Source organism: Balaenoptera musculus, chromosome 20, assembly GCF_009873245.2.
Source record: "Balaenoptera musculus isolate JJ_BM4_2016_0621 chromosome 20, mBalMus1.pri.v3, whole genome shotgun sequence".
Classification (NCBI taxonomy): Eukaryota; Metazoa; Chordata; class Mammalia; order Artiodactyla; family Balaenopteridae; genus Balaenoptera; species Balaenoptera musculus.
In genome coordinates this window covers 3,089,257-3,110,888 of record NC_045804.1, presented here as the reverse complement: position 1 = coordinate 3,110,888, position 21,632 = coordinate 3,089,257, and the positions used below count along the sequence as shown (strand labels likewise).

The window sequence follows — 21,632 nt, the reverse complement described above, 5'->3', positions numbered from 1 at the left end:
ACCTCATCATTCTTTGTCAGGAATTTGGTTTTCTTTTTAAAAAAAATTTGTCGAAAAGAAAATAGATGGTTCATTTTAGCACATTTTCCAGAAAGCTTTCGGTGACTTGAAAATTTGGTAAAGATTTGACCTGCAATATGAAGTGATGAAGATGGTGAAGAAAATATATATATATATCTGCAAGGAAGTGATAGGGAAGGAATCCTTCGGAGTCCAATGAGGGGAAATCAGTTTGGGCTCCAAGGTTAACAGAAGGGGTTTTCTTATACAACCAACCCTGATAGAAATATTACCAAACTTCTGCCAAAGAGCAAGGCTGCTTTTGTTTGGCTAGAAGGTCCAGGAAGAGCCAACCTTTTGCACTTGGAAAGCAGTTGTGTTTTGGGGCAATAAAGCCATTTTGTTCAGCTGAAGGCATCCGGGGCACCTAATGCATTTCTTGTTCAGGCATTGACCTGACTAGGAGGTGTGCCAGGAGACTACACTCTTCTCTCGGAAAAAAATGAGAATAAGAAACGACCAGCGTGTCCAAACAAGCTGTGAAATCCTATCCCTCTTGCGTCCTGAAAAGAGTCCAGTGCCCCCAAGATAAAGGAAATCGATTCTGTAATCTGATAGGTTTGGCATTTTGCCAAGAATAACAACTTCCCTTCACATGGCACCAGGCTCCAGGTGCATAAGTGCCACCTTATAAACTCCAGTGCAAGAAAAAAAGAAAACCACCTTGGCATTTAATGCATATAATATAACGTGGCAGGTAATGGGATGGATTTTCTCAGCAAGAGTGGAAAAAAGTATGCTTGCATTTCTTGCACAGACACTGTACTGGAGGTCTTTTGCTTTGATTGCCAAAGTCAGAGCACAAATATAGAAATATAAAATCAGATTACTGTAATTGTTGTTCTCATTTCCTTCATGCCACTGCAAGCTCTTTGAAAAGAGTACCTCTGGACCTTCAACACCCATCATAGTTCTAGATGCTTGATGCTTGGTGAATGTTTCCCAAATGCGACGAGCTCCCTTCTTTCTGGTTAGACTTAAATGTCTTGAATTTGGAGTAAAAACTATCTATATGAGAAAATGAAAAACTGCCACTACAAGTATAAAACTAAAATATGTATAGTACTTTATAATTTATGAAGCACTTTTACAAAAACTCTCTCCCTTTAAATCTCACAAAATTCTGTTTTTGTTCTTATTTTCCAGTGAGCAAACTAAGGCTCAAAAGTCTTAAGTCCTTAGAAAGGCAACTTTTTGCAGCCATTTCTCTGCAGAAGATGACTCAGGTTGCAAATAATATTTCGCTAAGTGGGGTTAAATGCATCTTACACAGAAATAAAAAGATAAGGGAGAAATAAAATCTGTTGCACAAAACTTATTGGTGGTTCCTTAAAGAATTTCTTAGAATTGCAAGTTTCTTTAAGGAAAATAAATATGTGAACAATATATATATATGTGAACATACATTTGAAGTTCCTCAAACACAGCTTTAAATATCTGCATGGCTCTGAGTTCAGATGGATTGTTTCTGGGGATTTTTGCTGTTGATGTTGTTGATTTGTTTTTGTTTTTGTTTTCTCCACATCAACCTACAAGAACTCAACTCCTCTGTGCCACTAATATGGACAGAGTGGTTGTTCCATACGTCTAGGTACAAAGGTCTGGAAATTCTAGATTCATTAAAGTAAAAATTTCCAAGCTTAGGTAGGTATTCAAGGAAATTCTTCGGTTCCTTTTGTTTTTTTCTTTCTCTTTTTTTTCTTTTTCGTTTTGTTTTGCAAGCATGTAGCTGGTTTTCATATGCATTTAAACAATATGGCCAGTCTAGTTTTACAAATGGCACTAACTGGACCAGCACAGTTTTGTTTTTTTTTTTACAACAAATAGGGTTGTATTCTTTCTCACCAGACACACCTTGTACCTTTGCATTTTCCTTTTTAAGTAAATCCTACATTGCACAGAGCTTCATGCAAATCACTAGCAGGAAATAGCAACCTAAGCCCTTTTTAAATCATGCCAATGTGCAGGTTCAGGACTGCCTTATTTCACTTAAGGATGGTCGGAAGAAGAGGTAACTTTTTCTTCTAGCCAACGTAATTCATCAGTCCATTCGAAGGTGTAAACTTCTAATGGGGGCAGACTCTTTCCATCCTGACCCCTTTCTCCCAGGTGAGTATTGCAATAGGACCACTGCTGAGGCCTTTGCATCTCCGTCCCCCGTCTCTCTGTTGTGAAAGCAGCTTGTTTATTGCAAGTAGCAACAGGATTTTAAAAAAAAATTTTTTTTGTTGGCCTTCTCCACTAATTGCTGTTCTGGCATTCCCCTGTCCACTTCTTTTTATTATCCTAGAAAATGATCGTAAACCTATAGAATGTTTAAGACTGGTGAACGCCTGAAGGCAGAGCAATTTCAGTTGGTGCCAGTGAGCTTAGATGGTCCAATATGAGCAGACCCTGGAAGTGGGCCTTGTTTTAGGAGACTCTATGTTCATATAACACGTATGAGCCGGGGCAAGGTAGAATTTCCCAAGCAAGGCTCACTGCCTTATCTTGGTAAATCTGGGCCTCGCTTCAATTAAACCTTACAGGAAGACTCCTGCTGGAAAAGTTCAAATGTTTCAGAATAGAAGGGAGAAGAGAGCTGTACACCAAGGCAAAAGTACATACTGTATTTATCGTGCAACACAGCTTTTTATATAATTACATCCTGGTGCACGTTTTATTTTTGGTTCTTGAATAAAGTCACTCAGATTAAATTAAGGAGTATGCAGGAGAAGGTGCTTCGATGCTTCTTTCCGTTTCTATGGCAACCCTGGGGCATCTTCTTCAGCTGCCTCATTGACTGGATGTGCCCAGGTGATGCAGGCTGTAACTTTCAGCGGCGGCTGCAAAGGCAGGGAGGAGACCTCTGACCACCAAGAGCTCATGGCAGGACTGAAGAAAACCTCTGGCATGGAGGATCCACTTTCCTTAGTTTTGTTTTGTTTTTAATAAATTTATTTATTTTTTATTTTTATTTTTTTGGCTGTGTCGGGTCTTTGTTGCTGCGTGTGGGCTTTCTCTGGTTGTGGCGAGCGGGGGCTACCCTTCGTTGCAGTACGAGGGCTTCTCATTGCGGTGGCTTCTCTTGTTGCGGAGCACGGACTCCAGGCGCGCGGACTTCAGTAGTTGTGGCTCGTGGTCTCAGTAGTTGTGGCTTGCGGGCTCTAGAGCGCAGGCTCAGTAGTTGTGGCACACGGGCTTAGTTGCTCCGCGGCATGTGGGATCTTCCCAGACCAGGGCTCGAACCCGTGTGCCCTGCATTGGCAGGCGGATTCTTAACCACTGCGCCACCAGGGAAGCCCCTCTCCTTAGTTTTTGTATGAATGGTTGCCATCTGAGGGTGTTTTGCTGAGTGTTGTCAGGGATGTGTCCACACTTGCCTTTGAAATGCCTCTATTGGTAAATAATCTGTTTTCATGGGTCTAAGTGCCTAATGCAGCTGTTCATATATTTTAAAGGAAACTCCTAGATGCTATTTAGTGAAACATGCTCTCTTTGTTTGCAGGATCAAATAAAACATTGCTTAACTGGGACTTTAGACATACAACTGTTTTAGCAAAAATTTGAAAAACAAAAGCCAAATAAAAGGACACAGTGTGAGATTTGACTCATTTGTTTGTTATACAGCAGGGAACCCAGATATTTGCCCAAAGGCAAGAATAATTTCACAGACCTAATCTAAGCAGTGTCTGGGGTCAGAGCAGTCATCTAGCAGGAAGAAGTAAAAGAACAGCATCCTAGGGGGCAAAGTTTTTACAAAACTACCTCAAATGATTCCCAATAAGGTGTTGCAGAAATATTTGAATCCATGGTCACATCCCTGTAAAAATATTTAATCCAGTGAAGATCTCTGTGCAGTGCCTAATAAGTCATAAGTATTCAACAATTGGTACTTGTAATTTTACAGAAACTTTTTGTATATAAAACTCAGTTTTAAGACAAAATGAATATACAATGGTACCACCCTTTTTCCAAACTGTGTCCTATTGAAGACAAAATTCATACAGAAAGTTTTGAGTAACCAGCACCATATAATAATCCCTCAATAAATTTTTGGTCAAATTGAATAGAATTTTCTAGAAGCCAAACCCATTAACAGAGTCAACCATTCAGAACGTAATTTCACACTTGAAATAAAAAAGATCTCTGAAAATTAGTACCATCACCACAAAAACTCTACTCTCAAGCCAGGTCTTTTGTGTCTCACCTGTACCTTTCTGGCTATTATTAGTCATATAGTCTTTAAAATGGATTATCCGATTTCCTCAAAACAGCAGAGAGAAGCAAGAACCTAAATGGTGCTAAGGACAAAATATCAGCTGATTGTTTAATGGACAGACTTCAAAGCACACCCCACCAGGAAGAGATGCACCTAGTAGCTTGAACCACATAAGGAAACGTTAAATAATACACACTATTTGTTGACTGAGGCAGAGAATTGTATAATATTTTAGCAAACCATTCCTCCAAAAAAATGAATGCCCTTGAGGCAACAAATTTCAGTTATTCGAAGAGAACCACTTATGTGTAATTATCCATCATTATTATTCTTACTATTTAGTAACGCTTGTGCTGAGTCTGGCTCACCTTTTCTAACCTCCTCCCTTCCACATTCTTCTTAACTGTCCCTCTCTTCACTTCCCCAACACTTCTACTCCTCTAGCCTCCAAAGCAGATGACTGACTTTTCCAGTTCTAGGACTGCCCGTCTTGCATCCTGGGGAAACCCTGTGCCCCAAACAGACCAGGACAGCTGGTCAACCTATTCCAGAGCCAGGTACTATGATAGTTTTATTCACCCATGCCTTGTAGGTATCACCTTATAATTATATAAAAATGTTTGTCATTATAACAAACCTCATATAGTGGCTCAAATCATCAGGTCACTAGGCTCCTTGCTCTGAACTATTTTGAAGAAAAAAAAAAGATTCTGGCTTCTTGAAATATGCTAATTATGGACTTGGTTCTTTACTTCACTCAAAATGCATAAAGCTAGGCTTTTTTTTTTTTCATTTCTTTTAATTTGGGAAAGCAAATCTGATTGATGTAGTCAGTGTTTCGAGCTTTAATATGGAAATTTCTAGAGAGAAACATGTTTTCTTCTTTGTGAGTATTATCTGGAGGCTGTTGCTTAAAGAGGCTGGAGTTGGGAGGCCTTGCTTGGCTTTCACTGAAAAGAAGGCCTAAGCAGAAAAACTCTGAAATTCCACCCTCACCTTTTCCTTTTGTACACATATTTAATTTTCTTTTTTTAAAAGTAGAGGTGGGACTCATATAGCACTCAACTTGTTGCCTGGAGTTACCATCCTGTATCTTGTTTAATGGGACCAATCACCAAGCGAATCATGTTACACCTTTGGCGGCCCACAGCTGGAGGAAAGCAGAAGTGTGTGATGTGGTGAGGTGCCTGCTGTTTGGTTAGTAACAGGGCTTTGTGGTTTCACCTCCGGACAGGCCTCAGCAATTCCTAGTTAATTGAAATTAATCTGAAGTTTGAAATTTACCTAAATCCCACAACCCATGCTTATCTGTAATTAATCTACCTTTGTGAGTTGTCCTCTCGCCTCAGGAACCAAGGGAGCAATTGTAGAGCAGGTTATGAAGGAGGTGGGGGCACTGTGCTCATGTATAGTATCCTATGCGGAGAAAAAGAATGCATTTTCATCACCAAGGAGAATAAAAGCTGAGAAGCAGAGAGGCCTGAAACGAAATGATGAAACTTTTCCCAAGAATGCCTCCAAATGGAAAGCGTAGAATAATGATAAAAAGCTCAGCCCAGTACTAAATGGCCTCCGTTTATTTTTTTAATTGAAATATAGGTGATTTACAATGTTAATTTCTGCTGTACAGCAAGGTGATTCAGTTATACATACGTATACACTCTTTTTCGTATTCTTTTCCATTATGGTTTATCTCAGGAGATTGAATACAGTTCCCTGTGCTATATAGTAGGACCTTGTTGTTTCTCCATCCTGTATATAAGAGTTTGCATCTGCGAACCCCAAACTCCCACTCCATCCCTTCCCCACCTCCCCCCCTTGGCAACCACAAGTCTGTTCTCTATGTCTGTGAGTCTGTTTCTGTTTCATAGATAAGTTCATTTATGTCTTATTTTAGATTCCACATATAAACGATATCATATGGTATTTGTCTGTCTCTGTCTGACTTACTCCACTCAGTGTGATAATCTCTAGGTCCATCCATGTTGCTGCAAATTAAATGGCCTCAGTTTAAAGCTCAGCTCTAATACTTACTAGCTGTGTGTGCTTACACAAGATACTCAACCTCTCTGGGCCTCAGTGACCTCATTTCCTTTTTTTTTTTTTTTTTTTTTTGGCCGCACCACAAGGCTTGTGGGATCTTAGTTTCCCAACCAGGAGTCAAACCCGGGCCCCCTGCAGTGGTAGCACGGAGCCCTAACCCCTGGACCTCCAGGGAAGTCCCCTCATTTCTTAAACAGGGATAAAAATCATGCACACTCCATAGGGTTGCTCTTAAGATTAAATTATTCAATACTCATAAAGAATGTAGAACCATCTTCGAAACATAGTAAGGGCTTTGTTAAAAGAAAAATATTTGTTAAAGGAAAAATATGAAGGAGCAACCCATATTTCAGGATGGGGATTTTCCTCAGTGTTTCCAATGGTGGAAAACAGTTAAGCTATTTGAAATTTGCCAGAGGAATTGACATTTTCTCTGAGACCACAGATCCTTGGTACCTTGGTGCCCTGAAACGCTCTATAGCTTAGTGGATTAAACTAAATTTAGAAGCACATAAAACCTGAATTTGAATACCCGCTCGATGATTTATTAGCTTTAAAATCCAGCCTCAGTTTCTTCCTCAATAACAGACGTCAATAAATTATAGACCATGTGCCAAATCCGGCCCACCAGCTGTTTGTATAAGTAAAGTTTTATTGACAGACAGCCGCACCATTTGTTTTTGTATTCTCCGTGGCTGCTTTTGTAGTACCAGGGCAGAGCTGCATAGTTCTGACAAAGACTGTTCCACAAAGCCAAAAATATTTACTATCTGGCCTTTTAAGGAACATATTTGCCAACTCTGGTCTATTACACGAGAATATAATAACCTGATTTGGTTTCGGGGGAATGAAATAATAGAAAGCCAGAACCCTACCCAGTTGGGCTCAATAAAGAGTAACCTCTGTCGTTACACAGAGACTCAAAATCTAAACCTTACACATTTTGTTAGCTTTGTTTGCTTGTTTCTCGGTCTTCTCTATCTAGGCCATTCTGTCCAAAAACAAAATATGAGCTTGGCTTCCTCTTACTTGGATTAAAGTAATCTGCCACCCCACACCTGTTACGGTGATTTCTATGGCTCTATTTATCCAGACTATCAGGGTTTATGCCCTCTTGTTTGGGAACCTTTGCTTTCTATCTCAGGGATGCTACAGTAACCATACAGGGAGCCCAAAGATTCTTGCACTGATTTGTTTTCAATTTTTAATTTTTTATTTAGAAATAATAAAATAAGACATAATATATAAAAATATGTACAATCCATGGTTTGTGCAGTACATTAGGAAGACTTTAGATACAAAAAGACAGCAAACGGGAAAATAATAACTCTCACGATTGTCAAAGGCCGGGATTGTTCAATTCACCGCAGCCCAGAGCTGAAACCCAACATAACTAGAAAAGGGATTCTAGTTGGGAGTGAGTGACTATGCAACACTTTTTTTTTTTTCTTTTTTTTTTACCTTAACATTATTGGGCACAGTGAAAAAACACTCTGTTTCTCAGAACAAGCTTTTTACCTTTACTGAGTGGCTTATCATCAAATATGAACCAACATTTGTTTTTTGTAAGAGTGACATGATTTAGGGGACAGAACTCACTGAATAAACATCAAGGTTTGAGGTGGGAGTTGACAGGGAAGAAAGGAAGTGAAGGGAAGAAATAATGCATTGATAGGATTGAAAAAAAAAAGATAAAACAAACTTTCACCAGGAATTTGGAAATGGTTTCAGAGTTATGGGTGACATCCTTAAAATGTCTGATTCAAGTATACTCTTAGAGGGATAGAAAACTATTCCTTTCTCAATAATCAAAATAGAATTCACTTTGTCTACCTTTTCTTTAAAAATAGGATAAGCAGGAATCTAGTCCTCCTCCCAAAAATATAATGCCCATCCAGATATGGGCAAAAATTCTTTAAAAGGAAATAATTCCTAAGTAAATTCAATGGGGGTTTGCTTGCCACGGAGAAGCCAACACAGATCCCGGAACAGACCCCAGATATTCACAGTGAGTCTCTTCAACCTGCATTCTAATGACATGTGTGCACTAATTAAGGAAACCCAGTCAATGACAAATGTTTTGAAGGTAAAATGCAGCAAAAAAAACCAAAACCAAAAACAAAAACCGTTGTGCATTACCTGTGTCTTGGCTCTTGACAAAAAAAAAAAAAAAAAATTGCCATTTAAAGCTTGTAACTGTGAAAATACTAATAACTAGAAAAAGCTTTCAAATCAACAGTCCATGCTGAAATAAATAACAGAAGAACATAGCAATACGAACCTTATAAGGCTGGTAAATATTTGCTAAAACCATGCTAACCGGTAGCATATAGGTACTAGCTCTCAGAAATTGCTGCACTGAAATTATACTTTCTATGGCAATTTTTTTCCCTTTACAGACTTCTATTTACATTTGGCTTTAAATATGAAAATATCTGATAAACTTTATAAAATGTACACTTTAAAAACATAGCTTCTGCAAAATTTTCTTGAAAAAAAAAAAAACAAACCTGTGCACCAGAAATTTTAGATTTTTTTTTTCTCTTTTTCAGAAAGAAGTTGCAAGAGTTCCCTCCCTCATTCTTGCCCCCTACCCACCCCCTTTCAAATATCTCAAGTCTTTTTAAGTGGCAGCGCTGTGTGATGGGAAGGTGCCTTTTCTGTGGCCACTCCCATTCTCCACTGAATCTTCATTTAATTTACAGACCACTGAATACTCTTTGGTTTGATTATTTTCCTTTGCAAAAATATCGAAATAGCAGCAGCTGAAACCGTCAACGTCCTCTGTCAATGGCCGAACATTTGCCATTTACAGAAGAATGTAAATTCTGTGTCCACGCAATCCCTCCAACTCTCTAAACAACTTCCCCAATCTGCCTTTAAGTTTGGACTTAACATCCACTTGCTTGATATCTCTAACTTGGTTTCAGTGAAAATAACTCCACAGTGTTCAAACCCATCGACTCTGAAGGCTGAGAACAGCAGAGACTGTCCGATTATTGCAGGCACCGCATTCAGATATGGCTGTTCAAGAACCAGAGACCATCACAGACAACAGTTTACAAAATACAGGATTCTAGAACAAGCTGTTTTTTAATGGCATACAGGGATATAATACCGTAAGAGAGTTGATTTTGAGACACCAATTAAAAAGAAAAGTCAGCAACCCCAGAATTCACAAATAAGGAACTTTAAACCAAAAGAGAGTTCCATTATGTTGAGCTACAGCAGAAAACAAAACAAAACAAAATGTTTCTAGCAAGTCAGGCAGCCAGGCAGGAGAGGCTTCTGGAAAACAATGTGCCCTAAGTAGCCTGCTCTAGGGCTCCAAGGGCAAAAGGGATCAGCTCGGATTCAATCATGAGTGCATGAGTGCATCCATCAAGGGGAAAGGACCCTTTTAGATCATTATCTCCTTTACTTGTGACTCTGTTAGAATTTTTATGGCTCTTGTTGACCCTAAATTACTGAGACATTTTCATTCCTACTCTGTACCATTAGAAAAAAAAAAAAGCAATGTTCCCCTCCCTCCTGAATACTTGAGCTGATGAGCTATGTCAAAATGGGCTCTTCTGCATCTTCCCACCTTCCCACTTCGGCATTAACAGGCCCCTCGGATGCTGTAAGACTCAGTCCAGACAGCCTGATAGTAAGAGCCAGCCTAGAGGCCAGGCATGGCATCTTTCGGAAGATGAAGTCAAGCTGGAGACGTACGAGCTGTCAGGGCAAGGAATTCAGCCGCAGGGGTTTAAACCTATTGATCTTTCAAGTTGGATGGCTCAGCGTCAAGGATGCCGACTCCTGTCAACCTAGGTCTTGTCTTCTGGAATAAATTTTGGAATGTGCAAAAAATGGAAAAACCCAGAAAAAAATCTAAGGGCACCTCACCGTCTCTCAACATATGCGTTCACCTGGCTAGCGCCACCTCGAAGGAAAGAAAAGATGTTCATGTCGTGTGTGCGTGAATTTTTCTTCCCCTGTCTTCTTCCTCCTATAACGTGAAAGTTACATGAAGGAACAGAAATGTAAAGCACTGCACTTACTCGACTGTGTGTGTGATGTTCTGTTTTCTGAATAAGGTGCAAAAGGAGAGGGCAGTTCAAGGTCTTGCTGAGGTTCAAAGTTATTGTCTCTTGATTTCAAGGCAGCTGTGGGGCTTTCTTTCCTTTTTAGTATAAGCTCCACTGTGCAAAAATGTGCATTATCTTTGGTATTTATTTTAGGTAGTCTAACTTAAAATTTGAGATCACCCATTAACATCATGGAGGAAAAAAAAAAAAACAAAAAACAATAACAACAACCCGGAGGCTACCATTTGGCTAGTGTTACATAATGCCCTTATGTAACCAGAAAGAGATTGACAGAGAGAGAGAGAGAGAAATCAATTCTAGCAAACAAATTACTGGCCTCAAAAAAATCAGGCTCTCGTTTTGGCAACTAATAGCCAAATACTTGCCACTGTGAAGCGCATATCATGAGCTCTCAAGAAAGTTCAACACTGACTTTTTAAATTACACACAAGAAAAACTACACCGCAACAGTACAACGTGTGTTTGTGTAGTTAGCAGCTTTTCAAAAGTTAAGGCAGAGTCTTGCCTTGAAAACATTTAAAAATGTGATGCCATTTAAAAACATTCTTGTTCCCTAAAGAGAAGCGTTCTGGAGACATCAAATACCCAACCAACCAAGGCTTGCCTGCAAGTTCAAGTTTGGTATGAAAACACAAGACAAGACATAAACACCCCATAACTTATTCTACAACGTGTTATGTGCCGTCGGGTCACGGGGGGGGGAGGCATGTTTAGTGCTTTAGGTTCATCTCTGAGCCTACAGTCTTTCTTTGAAAGCATCGTGCTAGCCTCAGTCCCTCGTGGTCACTTGTCTCAAACCACCTCTTCACCAGTACCGTCGTCTGCGTAACTGCTTTGGGCCTTTGACCAACAGACTGTGTTTCAAAGTTAACTATTCCCAAGGAGGAATTAGTCATATCTCCGACTCTCGCCGTAAGGGCCTGGGCTCTAGGGGTACACTTGCCTGGTTGTGAAGGTCTATGTCAGGGGGCGTGTCCGTACTCGTGCTCTCTGGGACCCCGTTTTCACTGTCTTCTTCCTCTTTGCTTGTGAGGGCAACCTCATTTTCATAGCAAAAGGAATTAGCGTTGGAGAGGATGTACTTCTTCTCTGCTAAGTCCCTGGCACTACAAAGGGGAGTGTTGGGTACTTCATAAGTCTTGTGGAACCTCGAATAGTCCACTTTGTAGTAGTGTTTCTCCTCGAAGAGGACGGGCTCGTAGCGGTGGCCCCAGAGGATCTCGTTGGCCAGGTACGAGCTCCGGCACTGCGTGGTCATGGCCGTGGCTTCCACCATGCCTTCGAGGATCACCACGATTTCAAAGTCCGCGTTGTCGACGTCCTGTTTGCTCAAATCGTATAAAGGGCTGTCCTCGTCTATCTCGTGGACGATGGTGATGGGGGACACCAGAAATATGCGGTCAATGCCGCTGTCAAAGCCGACGTTGATGTCTATTTGATCCAGGGGGATGTACTCCCCTTCGGAAGTAATCCTGGATTTGAGGAGCTGTGCTCGCACGTGAGCTTCCACCAGGTGGCTTTTCCGAAGGTTGCCCACCCGCCACATCAGACAGAGCTTGCCATCCCTCATGGCGATCACGGCATTGTGGCTGAAGACCAGGGTCTCGTTTCTCTTCTTGGGCTTGGCCATCTTGGCCATGACCGCGCCGATGATAAAGGCGTCGATGATGCAGCCCACGATGGACTGAAAGACCACCATGAAAACAGCCACGGGGCACTCGTCCGTGACGCAGCGGAAGCCGTAGCCTATGGTGGTCTGCGTCTCGATGGAGAAGAGGAAAGCGGCCGTGAAGCTGTTGACCTCGGACACGCACGCTTTGCTCTCCTTGGATGCGTCCAGGTCCCCGTGGAGCAGCGCTATCAACCAAAACACACAGCCGAAAAACAGCCAGGAGAGAACAAAAGCCAGGCAGAAGATGACCAGCATCCACCGCCAGCGGATGTCCACACACGTGGTGAAGATGTCCGCCAGGTACCGCTGGCCCTTCTCACCCACGTTGATGAACTGCACGTTGCAGTGGCCGTCCTTCTTCACAAAGCGGCTCCGGCACTGCTGTCGAGTGTGGACTTTACTCTTCCCATTCCCAAAGCCATTGGCCACCGCCAGGGTGGCCAGCTTCATGCCGTCCTCCTCCGAAGAGACAATGCTGTAGCGGTTGGTGCGTACGCTGCCCATCACTTCTGCTGTGGACGCCAGCGCTTCTGCTTTGGAAAACAGTCTGAGTTTTTGCAAAACCCTTTGGAGAAACAGGTTTGAATGTTCAGTGAAGACCCACACACACAGAAAAGAAGGAGAGATGGGGGTCTCCAAGAGCCTGGAGGTTCCTTCTACCAAGGTCTCTCTCCTGGCGTGCAGAGTCACCTTAGTAACTCAGCTGACATCCAGAGAACAGGTCCTACCAAAAAAAAGAGAGAGAGAGAGAGATCGTTCGTTACAAAAGAAGTCATGGAAAAATGAAGTCTACTCCCTAAGGCAACATTTCCTAGCCAGACACAGGGTCAGATATAGATAAATGTCCTCTACGTTGAATTACTGGGTTTTTCGTTTCCTTGTAGCCCCAGAGAAATAGACACAAAAGAAAATATTTTCTTGTATTATTTAGAAGCATGAAGTCATTAAACACAGAAGAGTTAGTTGTTTGTGACAGTCTTTCAACTGAAATCTCAGGTCTCCCTTCCCCTATTTTTTGCCAGCAATCTGGAATATTCTACTTTACAGAGCTACCTCTCTCCTCTTATTCTCTTCCTTTGCCTTCGCTACTTGCCGGGGTCCCAGGTGATCAGGCAGAAGAAAGACTTTCTAACTCCAAGGTTTGTCATGAAGCTTTAAGAACGCGGACATGTCGAGAGAGCATTTCGCATGAACGCAGAATGTTAATATTAATTGAACAGCAGGTGCATGTTGAGAGAATATGAAAACCCCTGATGACAAGTTGAAATCCAAAAGCACCGACTATTTTGTTTAAAAGATAAAACTGAGCAGACAGCCCTTCTAATCATATGAAAGGGATCCCGGTTTCTGGAGACTGTTTGGGCTTATTCCGTCACTTCGCACACAGAAAGCAGCCACTAGGCAGAAACGCCTGATAACATCTCTGTTAGCGCAAGTGATTCTGACTTGAAGACACAGGTTTACTCTGGGGGATACAGAGAGATCCTGTTGCCTAGCAATGAGAGTCCTGAAAGTCTCTGGAGATGGGATTGTCATGTGTGATGACAGGCTTGGAAGTAAGCACCTTTGTGCCCAAGGACCAGGTCTTTAGCGGATTGACATAAGGCTGGAACTCATCTCGTGGAAGTCCAAGTCTATGTTTTCCCAAACAGAGACGGCTTTGCAGTAGTAGATCATAAGGGTCCCTCAGCTGACTTTTCGCTTCCAGGGCTGCCGCTTGCTCTCTGTTCCTATGGAGAATGCACTCACCTTTACTTAATGAGAACAAATAGTAGTTTTCAGTTTTCTCCTCTTGCTTCATCTCTCCCCACCCCGGCCCAGGTAAAAACCACCTATTGACTTTGACTTTCCAATTTTGCTCCAAAGAGACTAGTTTTTCCTGGACTCACAAAAGCCTAGGAGAAGGTCTAGGGTGTTTTGTTAACCAAATACAAATTTAAAAAAATGAATATAGCACAGATCTGAGAAATAAAAGTGACGCTCGACGAAGCCCTGATGACGAGGACTCCACTTTTTCTTTCTCCCCTTCAAGCCACATTCAGATTAAGCACTTAAGAGAACCACGTTCAGCCAAGCCAACTGCAAACAAAGAAAGCAAATCATGGTTCTGTTTTCGGGCACCCCCTTAAAGAGAGGCAAGGTGCATTGTCTTTGAAAATGTCTTGTTACAGTCTTTTCACTTCTCCCTTTTTATCCAAGTTATTATGCAAGAATGTGCCCCAACACATTTTTCCTGAGATTAGTCATCTGTGAAAATTGCAATGTGTGTTACATTTTGGCAGCTTCTGACACCTAAATGATGCCTGATTTGAAAGTGCCTTTGAATTACTTTATAAAAAGAAGTTGCTGTGCCTTCCCAGCCTTCCACCTGCTTCAATGTTTTGTCTGCTTCCCCATGAAGTTTGTACTTGGACAAAAGAAACAAGACTCCTATTCCTCAGGGTTCTAGATCCTGGACATGGAAAGAATTTTTTTAAACAGCGATTTCAGCTCACTTGGCTCATATGAAATTGCCAAGCATTTCTACACAAAAACAGAGATAACAACATGACACCGAATGCAGGTGCATTTTCCAAAAAGGGGGGCGAGGGAGGCCTCATTTAAATAGTGCTTGTATCCTTGAGCTCTGTTTGACTTCAGAATCTTATAAGCTGACACCAAGAAATTCCCTTTTCATGATTCAAAACAATCCTTCCATCTGAGTTACCATTAGGGACCATGAGTAGACAGTCTCAAATTTCTTCTGACTTATTTCTGCACTCTTTCCAGATTAAAGCATAACAACCATATGAAATCTAAAGACTGAATTATGACTTTCCAAAAATCTTGACCCCAGGACATTAGTTTGAATTCCACAAAACACACACTACCAGCTTCCTACGAATAGCTTTCCGCATTTAGAATCTTGAAAAGAGCCTGTATCGAGCAACTATTATTGTCTTATTTCCATTGCTAATGACAGAATTTGTTCCATATGTGGAGCATCATTTAGAAATTCTACCATTTCTGCCTGGAAAGGGGGGAAAAAAGATTTTTTTTTGGCAAAATGGAAACTTTTGTCACTTCCAGCAGGTATGCTCCAAAACAGATTGATGTGTGTACATGTGCACGCACACATGATGCGTATTCAGACTCTGGTGGAGCTCATGACGTAGCAAAAATCTAGAACCTGCCAACGTGTGCGAGGGTCATTGTCTTAATATTCCACCCTGAAGGATGTCTTTCCTATGAACCTGCCCGCATGCCTGAGTGGCCGCAAGCAAGCAGAAAACTTCCTTGCCTGCGCTTCTCACACTGAAAGTCACCGATTCATGAGCATCTGGGAAAGTACTTTAATTAGGAATAGGGCTTTCGGGTGACTTCATTTTAGGGCTCTATTCTTGATACGTTTTTAAGAAACATTTGATTAAGAATAGATGAAAACATCACGTGATTGGAGTCCTCGATGGGCACAACTCAGGAGAACTGATACTTGGTTTGATGAACAATGTGTAAATTCCCCCATTTTCAGCTAAAATATTTAAGGGCCTGATATAAATTTAATAGACACAGATAATCATTTTTACCCAGGGTATAACCAATGAGGTAGAAAGTATTCCTGGGAAATTGAGAGGCTACATGTGATGTTCTTCATGTTAAGACTATTTATAGGCCGAGCCAAAATGAAGCATAAGCAATGGAAAAAAATAGTTCAGGGCTTCAATCTCAAGGTAGATGTTCAAGGAGAGACAGCTGTGGGTCCGTATACACGGTCGAGGAGATAACACGGTGTAAATGAATGCATCCAAATCACTTTTACCACAAAGGAAATATTCCCAATATGGAGTATAAAAGAACAGAAACATGTAACCAGGAAGAATAAATGAGAATAAGTGGGTCCCCTCATAGGGTCGTGGCGTGGAGCAAATACGAAAGTTTCTAAGGAAGGATAGGAAATAAGGATGGTAAAAGAAAGTGCCCTGGGATGAAAGAGAGGTCGGCTGAGTGTCTAGAACTGCTATTCCCCTGCTGACGCCATATACACCAGCCTGAGTGTGCTCTGGGCACGCTGTTGCTATTAGAGCTCAAGGCTAGCAAAGCAACCTCTCAGAGGCTCAGTAAACAGAAGGGAGGGGGAGGGGCAGTAGGGGAGGCGGGGTACCCAGTCGTCTAAGTGAGCCCTATAACTTTTACACCCAACAATGCACGTAGCCTCACTCAACATGTGCACACGCTGAAAAATATACCTCTTTGGCCAACAAAAAATACACACTAAAAAGAAAAAAGCTTGAAACAGTCCGGCTGCTCAGGTAAAGACATGGTCAGTCTCTCATGCTACTCAAAAGTCATACAAGGACTCTACAGCTAACCAGGGATTCTACAACCAGAAAGTCTGAAGGAAGTAGAAATAGCGTGTGTGTGTGTGTGTGTGTGTGTGTTTAATGCCACATTCACAAGAGCTCGGAACAAATATTCCTATGGAGAGCAATAATATAAAAGAAAGTGCCAGCAAAGGGGGAGGAGGAGGGGCTGAAAGTAAAGTGACATGACCTTGACCCCAACTGTCACCCCTCCCACCTTCCTTAAAGTAACATCTCTTACTCCTGAGCCTGGGGATTTTTCCGGATAATGGCAAATATAAATAAAACACTTGGGGCAGGGTTGGAAGTGAGCAGGAAAAAGCTAGCAAATGTACAGGTAACATACAGCAGACACACAACAGCGGTGAGCGAGAGGAAACCTGACAGTCTACCGATTATTAACGTGAAAAGAAAACAAGTGGTACAAAGCAATATGCACTCTTCGCACACCCAAAACACGTTTTCAAATAATGCCTTGTTTCCTAAAAGGTAAATTCTGAGTTTATGAAAATCCCCAGGATTCACTGGTATTCCAGTTACCATCCTACTGACAGGATTACCCAGACACAGACGATAAACTGCCCGTTTCCTACCTCGATTTTTTTTTTTCAACTGTCATGATGACTCTATGTTATGATGCAATCTTCTGCAGAATCAAGTCGTTTTGACCACTGTGCTTCCCTGAAACCACACTGTCTTCCAATTTCGGTGTTAATATTATTATTACAAAGCATAACAAGTTGCTCAGCGGAGAGTGACATAGGATGTGAAAGTTTTGCGGTCTTCCGGATGAAATCCAACGCGAGCTCCCGCTCTCTTCCCCAGCAAAGCAACTTTGAGACGCTCGCTGGGTTTGGAACTCGAAGCTACACTTGAAGCAATGACAAAGGGGCGGGGGCGGGGGTGGGGGTGGGGGAAGACGCCAAGGATCCAGACCAGCGCTGCGTCCCAAGGTTTGCCAAAGTCTGAGACCAGTACTCTAGACGCACCCGCTCCCCCTTTTTTTTCCCCTTAGAGCGAGACCGAACAGAGGCTCCCTCGCCCTTGTCTCCAAACTCAGTATCTCGCTACAGCTGGTGCATTGGAAGTTATGAGCACAGACAGATGCTGCAGAGAAATCTGTTTCTATTGCTCAACTGTTCCAAGCATGTCTCAGTATTTTTAGCTCTGGGGGTGTTCTGGTGCGCGCACAAACTCCATAGGCATGGTCTGGGACTCCGGAGCGTGGGTGAGCGCTACGGCAGAGTGACAGCTGGGCACCTCTGGGGCGGCGGGGCGGGGGAGGGCCGGGGACGGCAGCCCGAGCCCACTCCCCGGGACGCGCAGGCAACGAGAGGAAAGGAGGGAAGAAAACACACAGCAGCCCTTACCTGTTGCCGGCGCAGGAGCATGGGGACATGGAGTGGAAGTGGGGGGTTACAGAGGCATGTAAGATCCAGGAGTTTGTACAAGCGAGCGAGCCAGGGCGAACCAGCATTCCCAAGACCCAGCTTGCCGGCGCCGGGCGGGCTGCGCGCTGGCCGGGGCTCCAGGGCGCTCTGCGCTTTCCTGGGCTCTTTTGAGGCGTCGCGAGCCACCGGCCCGCCTGGCCCCGCCCCCGGCCGCGCCGGCCAATCGCAGCGCGCCTGGCCCCGGGGACCGCGCGGGGAGGGAGGATGCTGCGCCCGCGGCCGCGGGGCTGCCGCCGGGGAGAACCTGCCGCCGCTTCCTTCCCGTCCGCCCCCGCCTCCGCCCGCCCCGCGCCCCGGCCGCCGGTCCGGCCGCGCAAGGGAGGGGGAAGCTGCGCCCCGGCCCGGCCGGCAGCAGGTGGGAGGCTCCGCGGCCGGGCTCTTGCGGCTGCCCGATGGCAGCCTGGCCCTTGGGCAAAGCTTCCGACCCCTTCGCCAGCCCTACACTTGCCCTCTTCTGTCGTCCGTGGCGGCGGGGCGGGCCGTGCGCCCCCAGAGGCTCGCGAGGCGCCGGGGGCCGGGAGAAGCGGTGGCAGCCGGGGAGGCTGGCGTTTCAGCCTTCCAGCCGGGGCGCGTCTTCCTCTCCCTTCACCCCCCTCCCACCCCCTGAATCCGCCCCCGTCCCCCCCGGACCAGCGGTGCAACGAGGAGCCGCGCATTAAACGGGGAAAGGGACCGCGAGCGGCTCGCAGAACCCAGCGGGATTCGGACGCGCGCCAGGGCTGCAGCCGCCTGCGAGAAGCAGCTCTTCCTCCTCCCGGCTCGGGGTCGATTACTTACAAAGCGCCCAGACTGCTCGGAAGGCTGAGCCGCTCGCTCGCTCTCGCAGGGCCCGCCCTCAATCTCCGTCTGCACCAGCGCCCGGCACGCTCTGCTGATCTAAAATCAGAGCAATTAAAGAGTAATGAACTCTCTGGAACGGCGACTCCTACAGACACTCAGCGCTGCCGCGCACCAGCGCCTCCCAGCCCTCCTCCCCAGCAGCCAGGCGAGAGCGCGTAGACCCTTTCAGAAGCTCTGTCAACTTCAGCGTGAACCGGGTGTGGACCCTGGAACGTTACAGATTAAACCGTGTGTGTGTGTGTGTGTGTGTGTGTGTGTGTGTGTGTCTGAGTACTTTGGTGTCATAACGCAGCTTTGCTCTTAAAGGATATTTAGGAGTCCCCCAAGTTTGAAATCCCTGCGTGTGTGTGTGTGTGTGTGTGTGTGTGTGTGTTGAATGTGCATTTCCTCAAGCGATCAAATGTGTCTTCCGCACAGTTTATTTAAACCTCTGAAAGGCCTCCTAGAGACGCCAAACTACTTCAACAAACTAGCTCGTATTCTGGGCGGCACAGCCCGGCTGGATTGGTGCGTGTGGGAGAGTGAAACTGACACTTGAAGCAAAGGGTCTGCGCCGGGACCCACCTCCGAGCCTCATACCCGCACGCGGCCCCTAGGAGGTGCTGGTGAAATACGCTTGGGTTTTGCAGATCGCTCTTAATCCCGCCTTAGCAAGTGGGCCACTTTCCCTAGCACCGAGGAAGACGCTGAGATTCAAAGGGTCTGGAACGGGTTGCGCACGCGGTGTGACTCTATGCTAGCCAAGCGCATTGCTGTTTCATTCCATTTGCTGAGGTAGTACAGTAGTCCGAGCCCTGGTACCAACTGTCTTGCCTTTTAAAGTCCTCTCCGTGGGATTAATGCTTCACGCCAGGGAGGTCTAATTTAACCTGTGTTAAGCCAAGTGTTATTTATAGACCGTTTGGATCAACTCTGCAAAAGAGATGGACGTATAGAAAGCCAGGCTGTAGCCTAAAGCTAAAAGAGCCTGGAGACAGAGAAGCTAACTCCGCATAACCAGAGGACAGAGGATTCCGCACAGCTCACTGCACTGCAATAAGCTTCCTCTGAAATGGGTTTCCCCATGGATTTCTTCTAAGGAACAGGCGGGAGAGGTCCAGTTAATCCTTCAAAGCATATTAAACCTAAATGGAAAGAGGAAGAAATTCATCATCTATAGATGTTCTCTTCTTTACTGTGATTCAATCTATGTATCTGTAGATGGCTAAGAATTTTCCAAACCACAGGAATTCAGAGAGGCAACACTCTTATTTCCAGGTAATGAGCTGTAGTTCAAAACCAGTCACCCAGAAAGGGGTGCCATTTCTCTGGAATTAGGGTTGAAATTGTTTTACTTTCATATGCCACTCTAAGTAAACTGAATACACCCCAGGCCAGGATAGTTTCATATGATAGGAAAAATCTTTAAAGAAATGAATGCAAAGTTACAAGATTATGGTTGTTTGTATAAATTTACTGATGGGAGGGGGGCAAATAAATACATATATTTATCTGGGCAAAAGGGCGTCTTTCTCATCAATGTCACTTTCACCTCCCATGTAATGCTATGCAGCAAGGCTTATTTGTTGAAGTAGAATATTAGAGAAAAGTTGATTATTTTAATAAGCAGCTTCCCAATCTGAATAGAATTTTCACCTTAATTATTTAGCTAAATAAGGAAACATGAAGGATTAAATTTTGTTAGTAACTGAAACTTTGTAAATTCAGGATAGCATTGATTAACTCTATTGCTGCTTCTTATAAAGAAAAATGTAAATGTCCATTTTAATTAATGAGAGAGACTTTTCACTACGTCCCTATTAGGAAAATTCTAGTATTCCAAAACATTCAGTGCTTGGGTAAATATACTTTTTTGGAGCCATGCGTAATACAGATTTCTCTAGTCAGAGTATATCTTTTTGGCTGAATCAGTCCTTATTTAGCAAAAAAGTCCCCATTAGTTTTGGACACCAGTGCAGCTGAGTGTTAGGATCCATCTGTGGGTTAAATTTTTCCAAGGAAGTGACAATTATGCTCTTACTGATTCCCTCCATGGTAACCACCTATAATGTTAAAGCCAAATATTAGTCACAGTCTAGATCTGCAGTCAGATTATGAATGGTCATGTGACGCAGAAAGAGATTGTTTCACGAGGAACATAAATCTTTCCTTTGCATTTATGTAAAGATCACCAGCAATTAGATATATTTTCAGGTGTCTGTTAACCATCTATGCAGCCCAATTTCATAATGATAAAGATGAAAAACTCCTGTTATTTGCATCTACTAGGTAGTAAGAACCACTTACTAGTCTTTGCAGTAATAATGAATAATCATCAATAAGTAAATGTTATATTGACTTGAACTGTAGACAGGATGAGTTTGCAGTCTGCTGCTATGAGGACAGGCCATCCACTAGGGTATTCTAAGCCACTGAATGTAATCTTATCTGTTGGGAAACTGCTTTGGCAATTTCACTTACTGCACTGGTAAGATTTCATCTCCATAATAAATTCAATCAAGGGTAGTAGCTACTTGTTGAGTAGCTACTTTGTACTTCAGCTGTGTGCTAGGTGAGATAGCAGACAGAAGAGCCCTAGGAGGAACAGTTCCTTCTCTCTAAGAATTCACAGTCTCTAATTGAGAAGACAGACAATGCACAAGTGAAATGACTAAAGGACAAGATAAGGCAGCCTCTGATTAAGTGCGAAGTGGATTTGTGCAAAAAGCAAAATCTGGAGAATGTCTGAGGAGTACAATGAAATGGATTAGAATTTACGGGGAAGTCTTTAGAATGGAAGACAACACGTGTGACATAATAGCTTGCGTAGTTGTGTTAAGGATGCTGAGAGCATACCAGAAGGCAGGGTTGCCCCTCGCTCAGAGTTTGTCCATAATGGTATGCCCCCGGCTCTGACTATATGCGTGTAACTGTGTGTATAAATTATAAGCTGCT

At 43.5% G+C, this 21,632-nt stretch overlaps 1 protein-coding gene across 3 annotated transcripts; it reads right to left on the bottom strand.

The window, feature by feature from the left end:
- Positions 1-8,437: 8,437 nt before the first annotated feature.
- On the bottom strand, positions 8,438-18,713 carry KCNJ2 (potassium inwardly rectifying channel subfamily J member 2). 3 transcript variants are annotated; one of them, XM_036837611.1, is made up of 2 exons: positions 18,636-18,713; positions 8,438-12,791 (listed from the first exon to the last, which is right to left on the bottom strand). In XM_036837611.1, the coding sequence occupies exon 2, from the start codon at positions 12,569-12,571 to the stop codon at positions 11,288-11,290; it is 1,284 nt and encodes a 427-aa protein (XP_036693506.1). In that variant the 5' UTR covers positions 12,572-12,791; positions 18,636-18,713; the 3' UTR covers positions 8,438-11,287. The 3 variants fall into 3 exon arrangements, with proteins under 3 accessions (XP_036693506.1, XP_036693505.1, XP_036693507.1); XM_036837610.1 differs by lacking the exon at positions 18,636-18,713 and adding an exon at positions 17,778-17,967; XM_036837612.1 differs by lacking the exon at positions 18,636-18,713 and adding an exon at positions 17,001-17,212.
- Positions 18,714-21,632: the final 2,919 nt, after the last annotated feature.

Coding starts and splice junctions, on each gene's coding strand:
- KCNJ2 (XM_036837611.1), bottom strand. CDS start 12,571: ATGGGCAGCGTACGCACCAACCGCTACAGCATTGTCTCTTCGGAGGAG.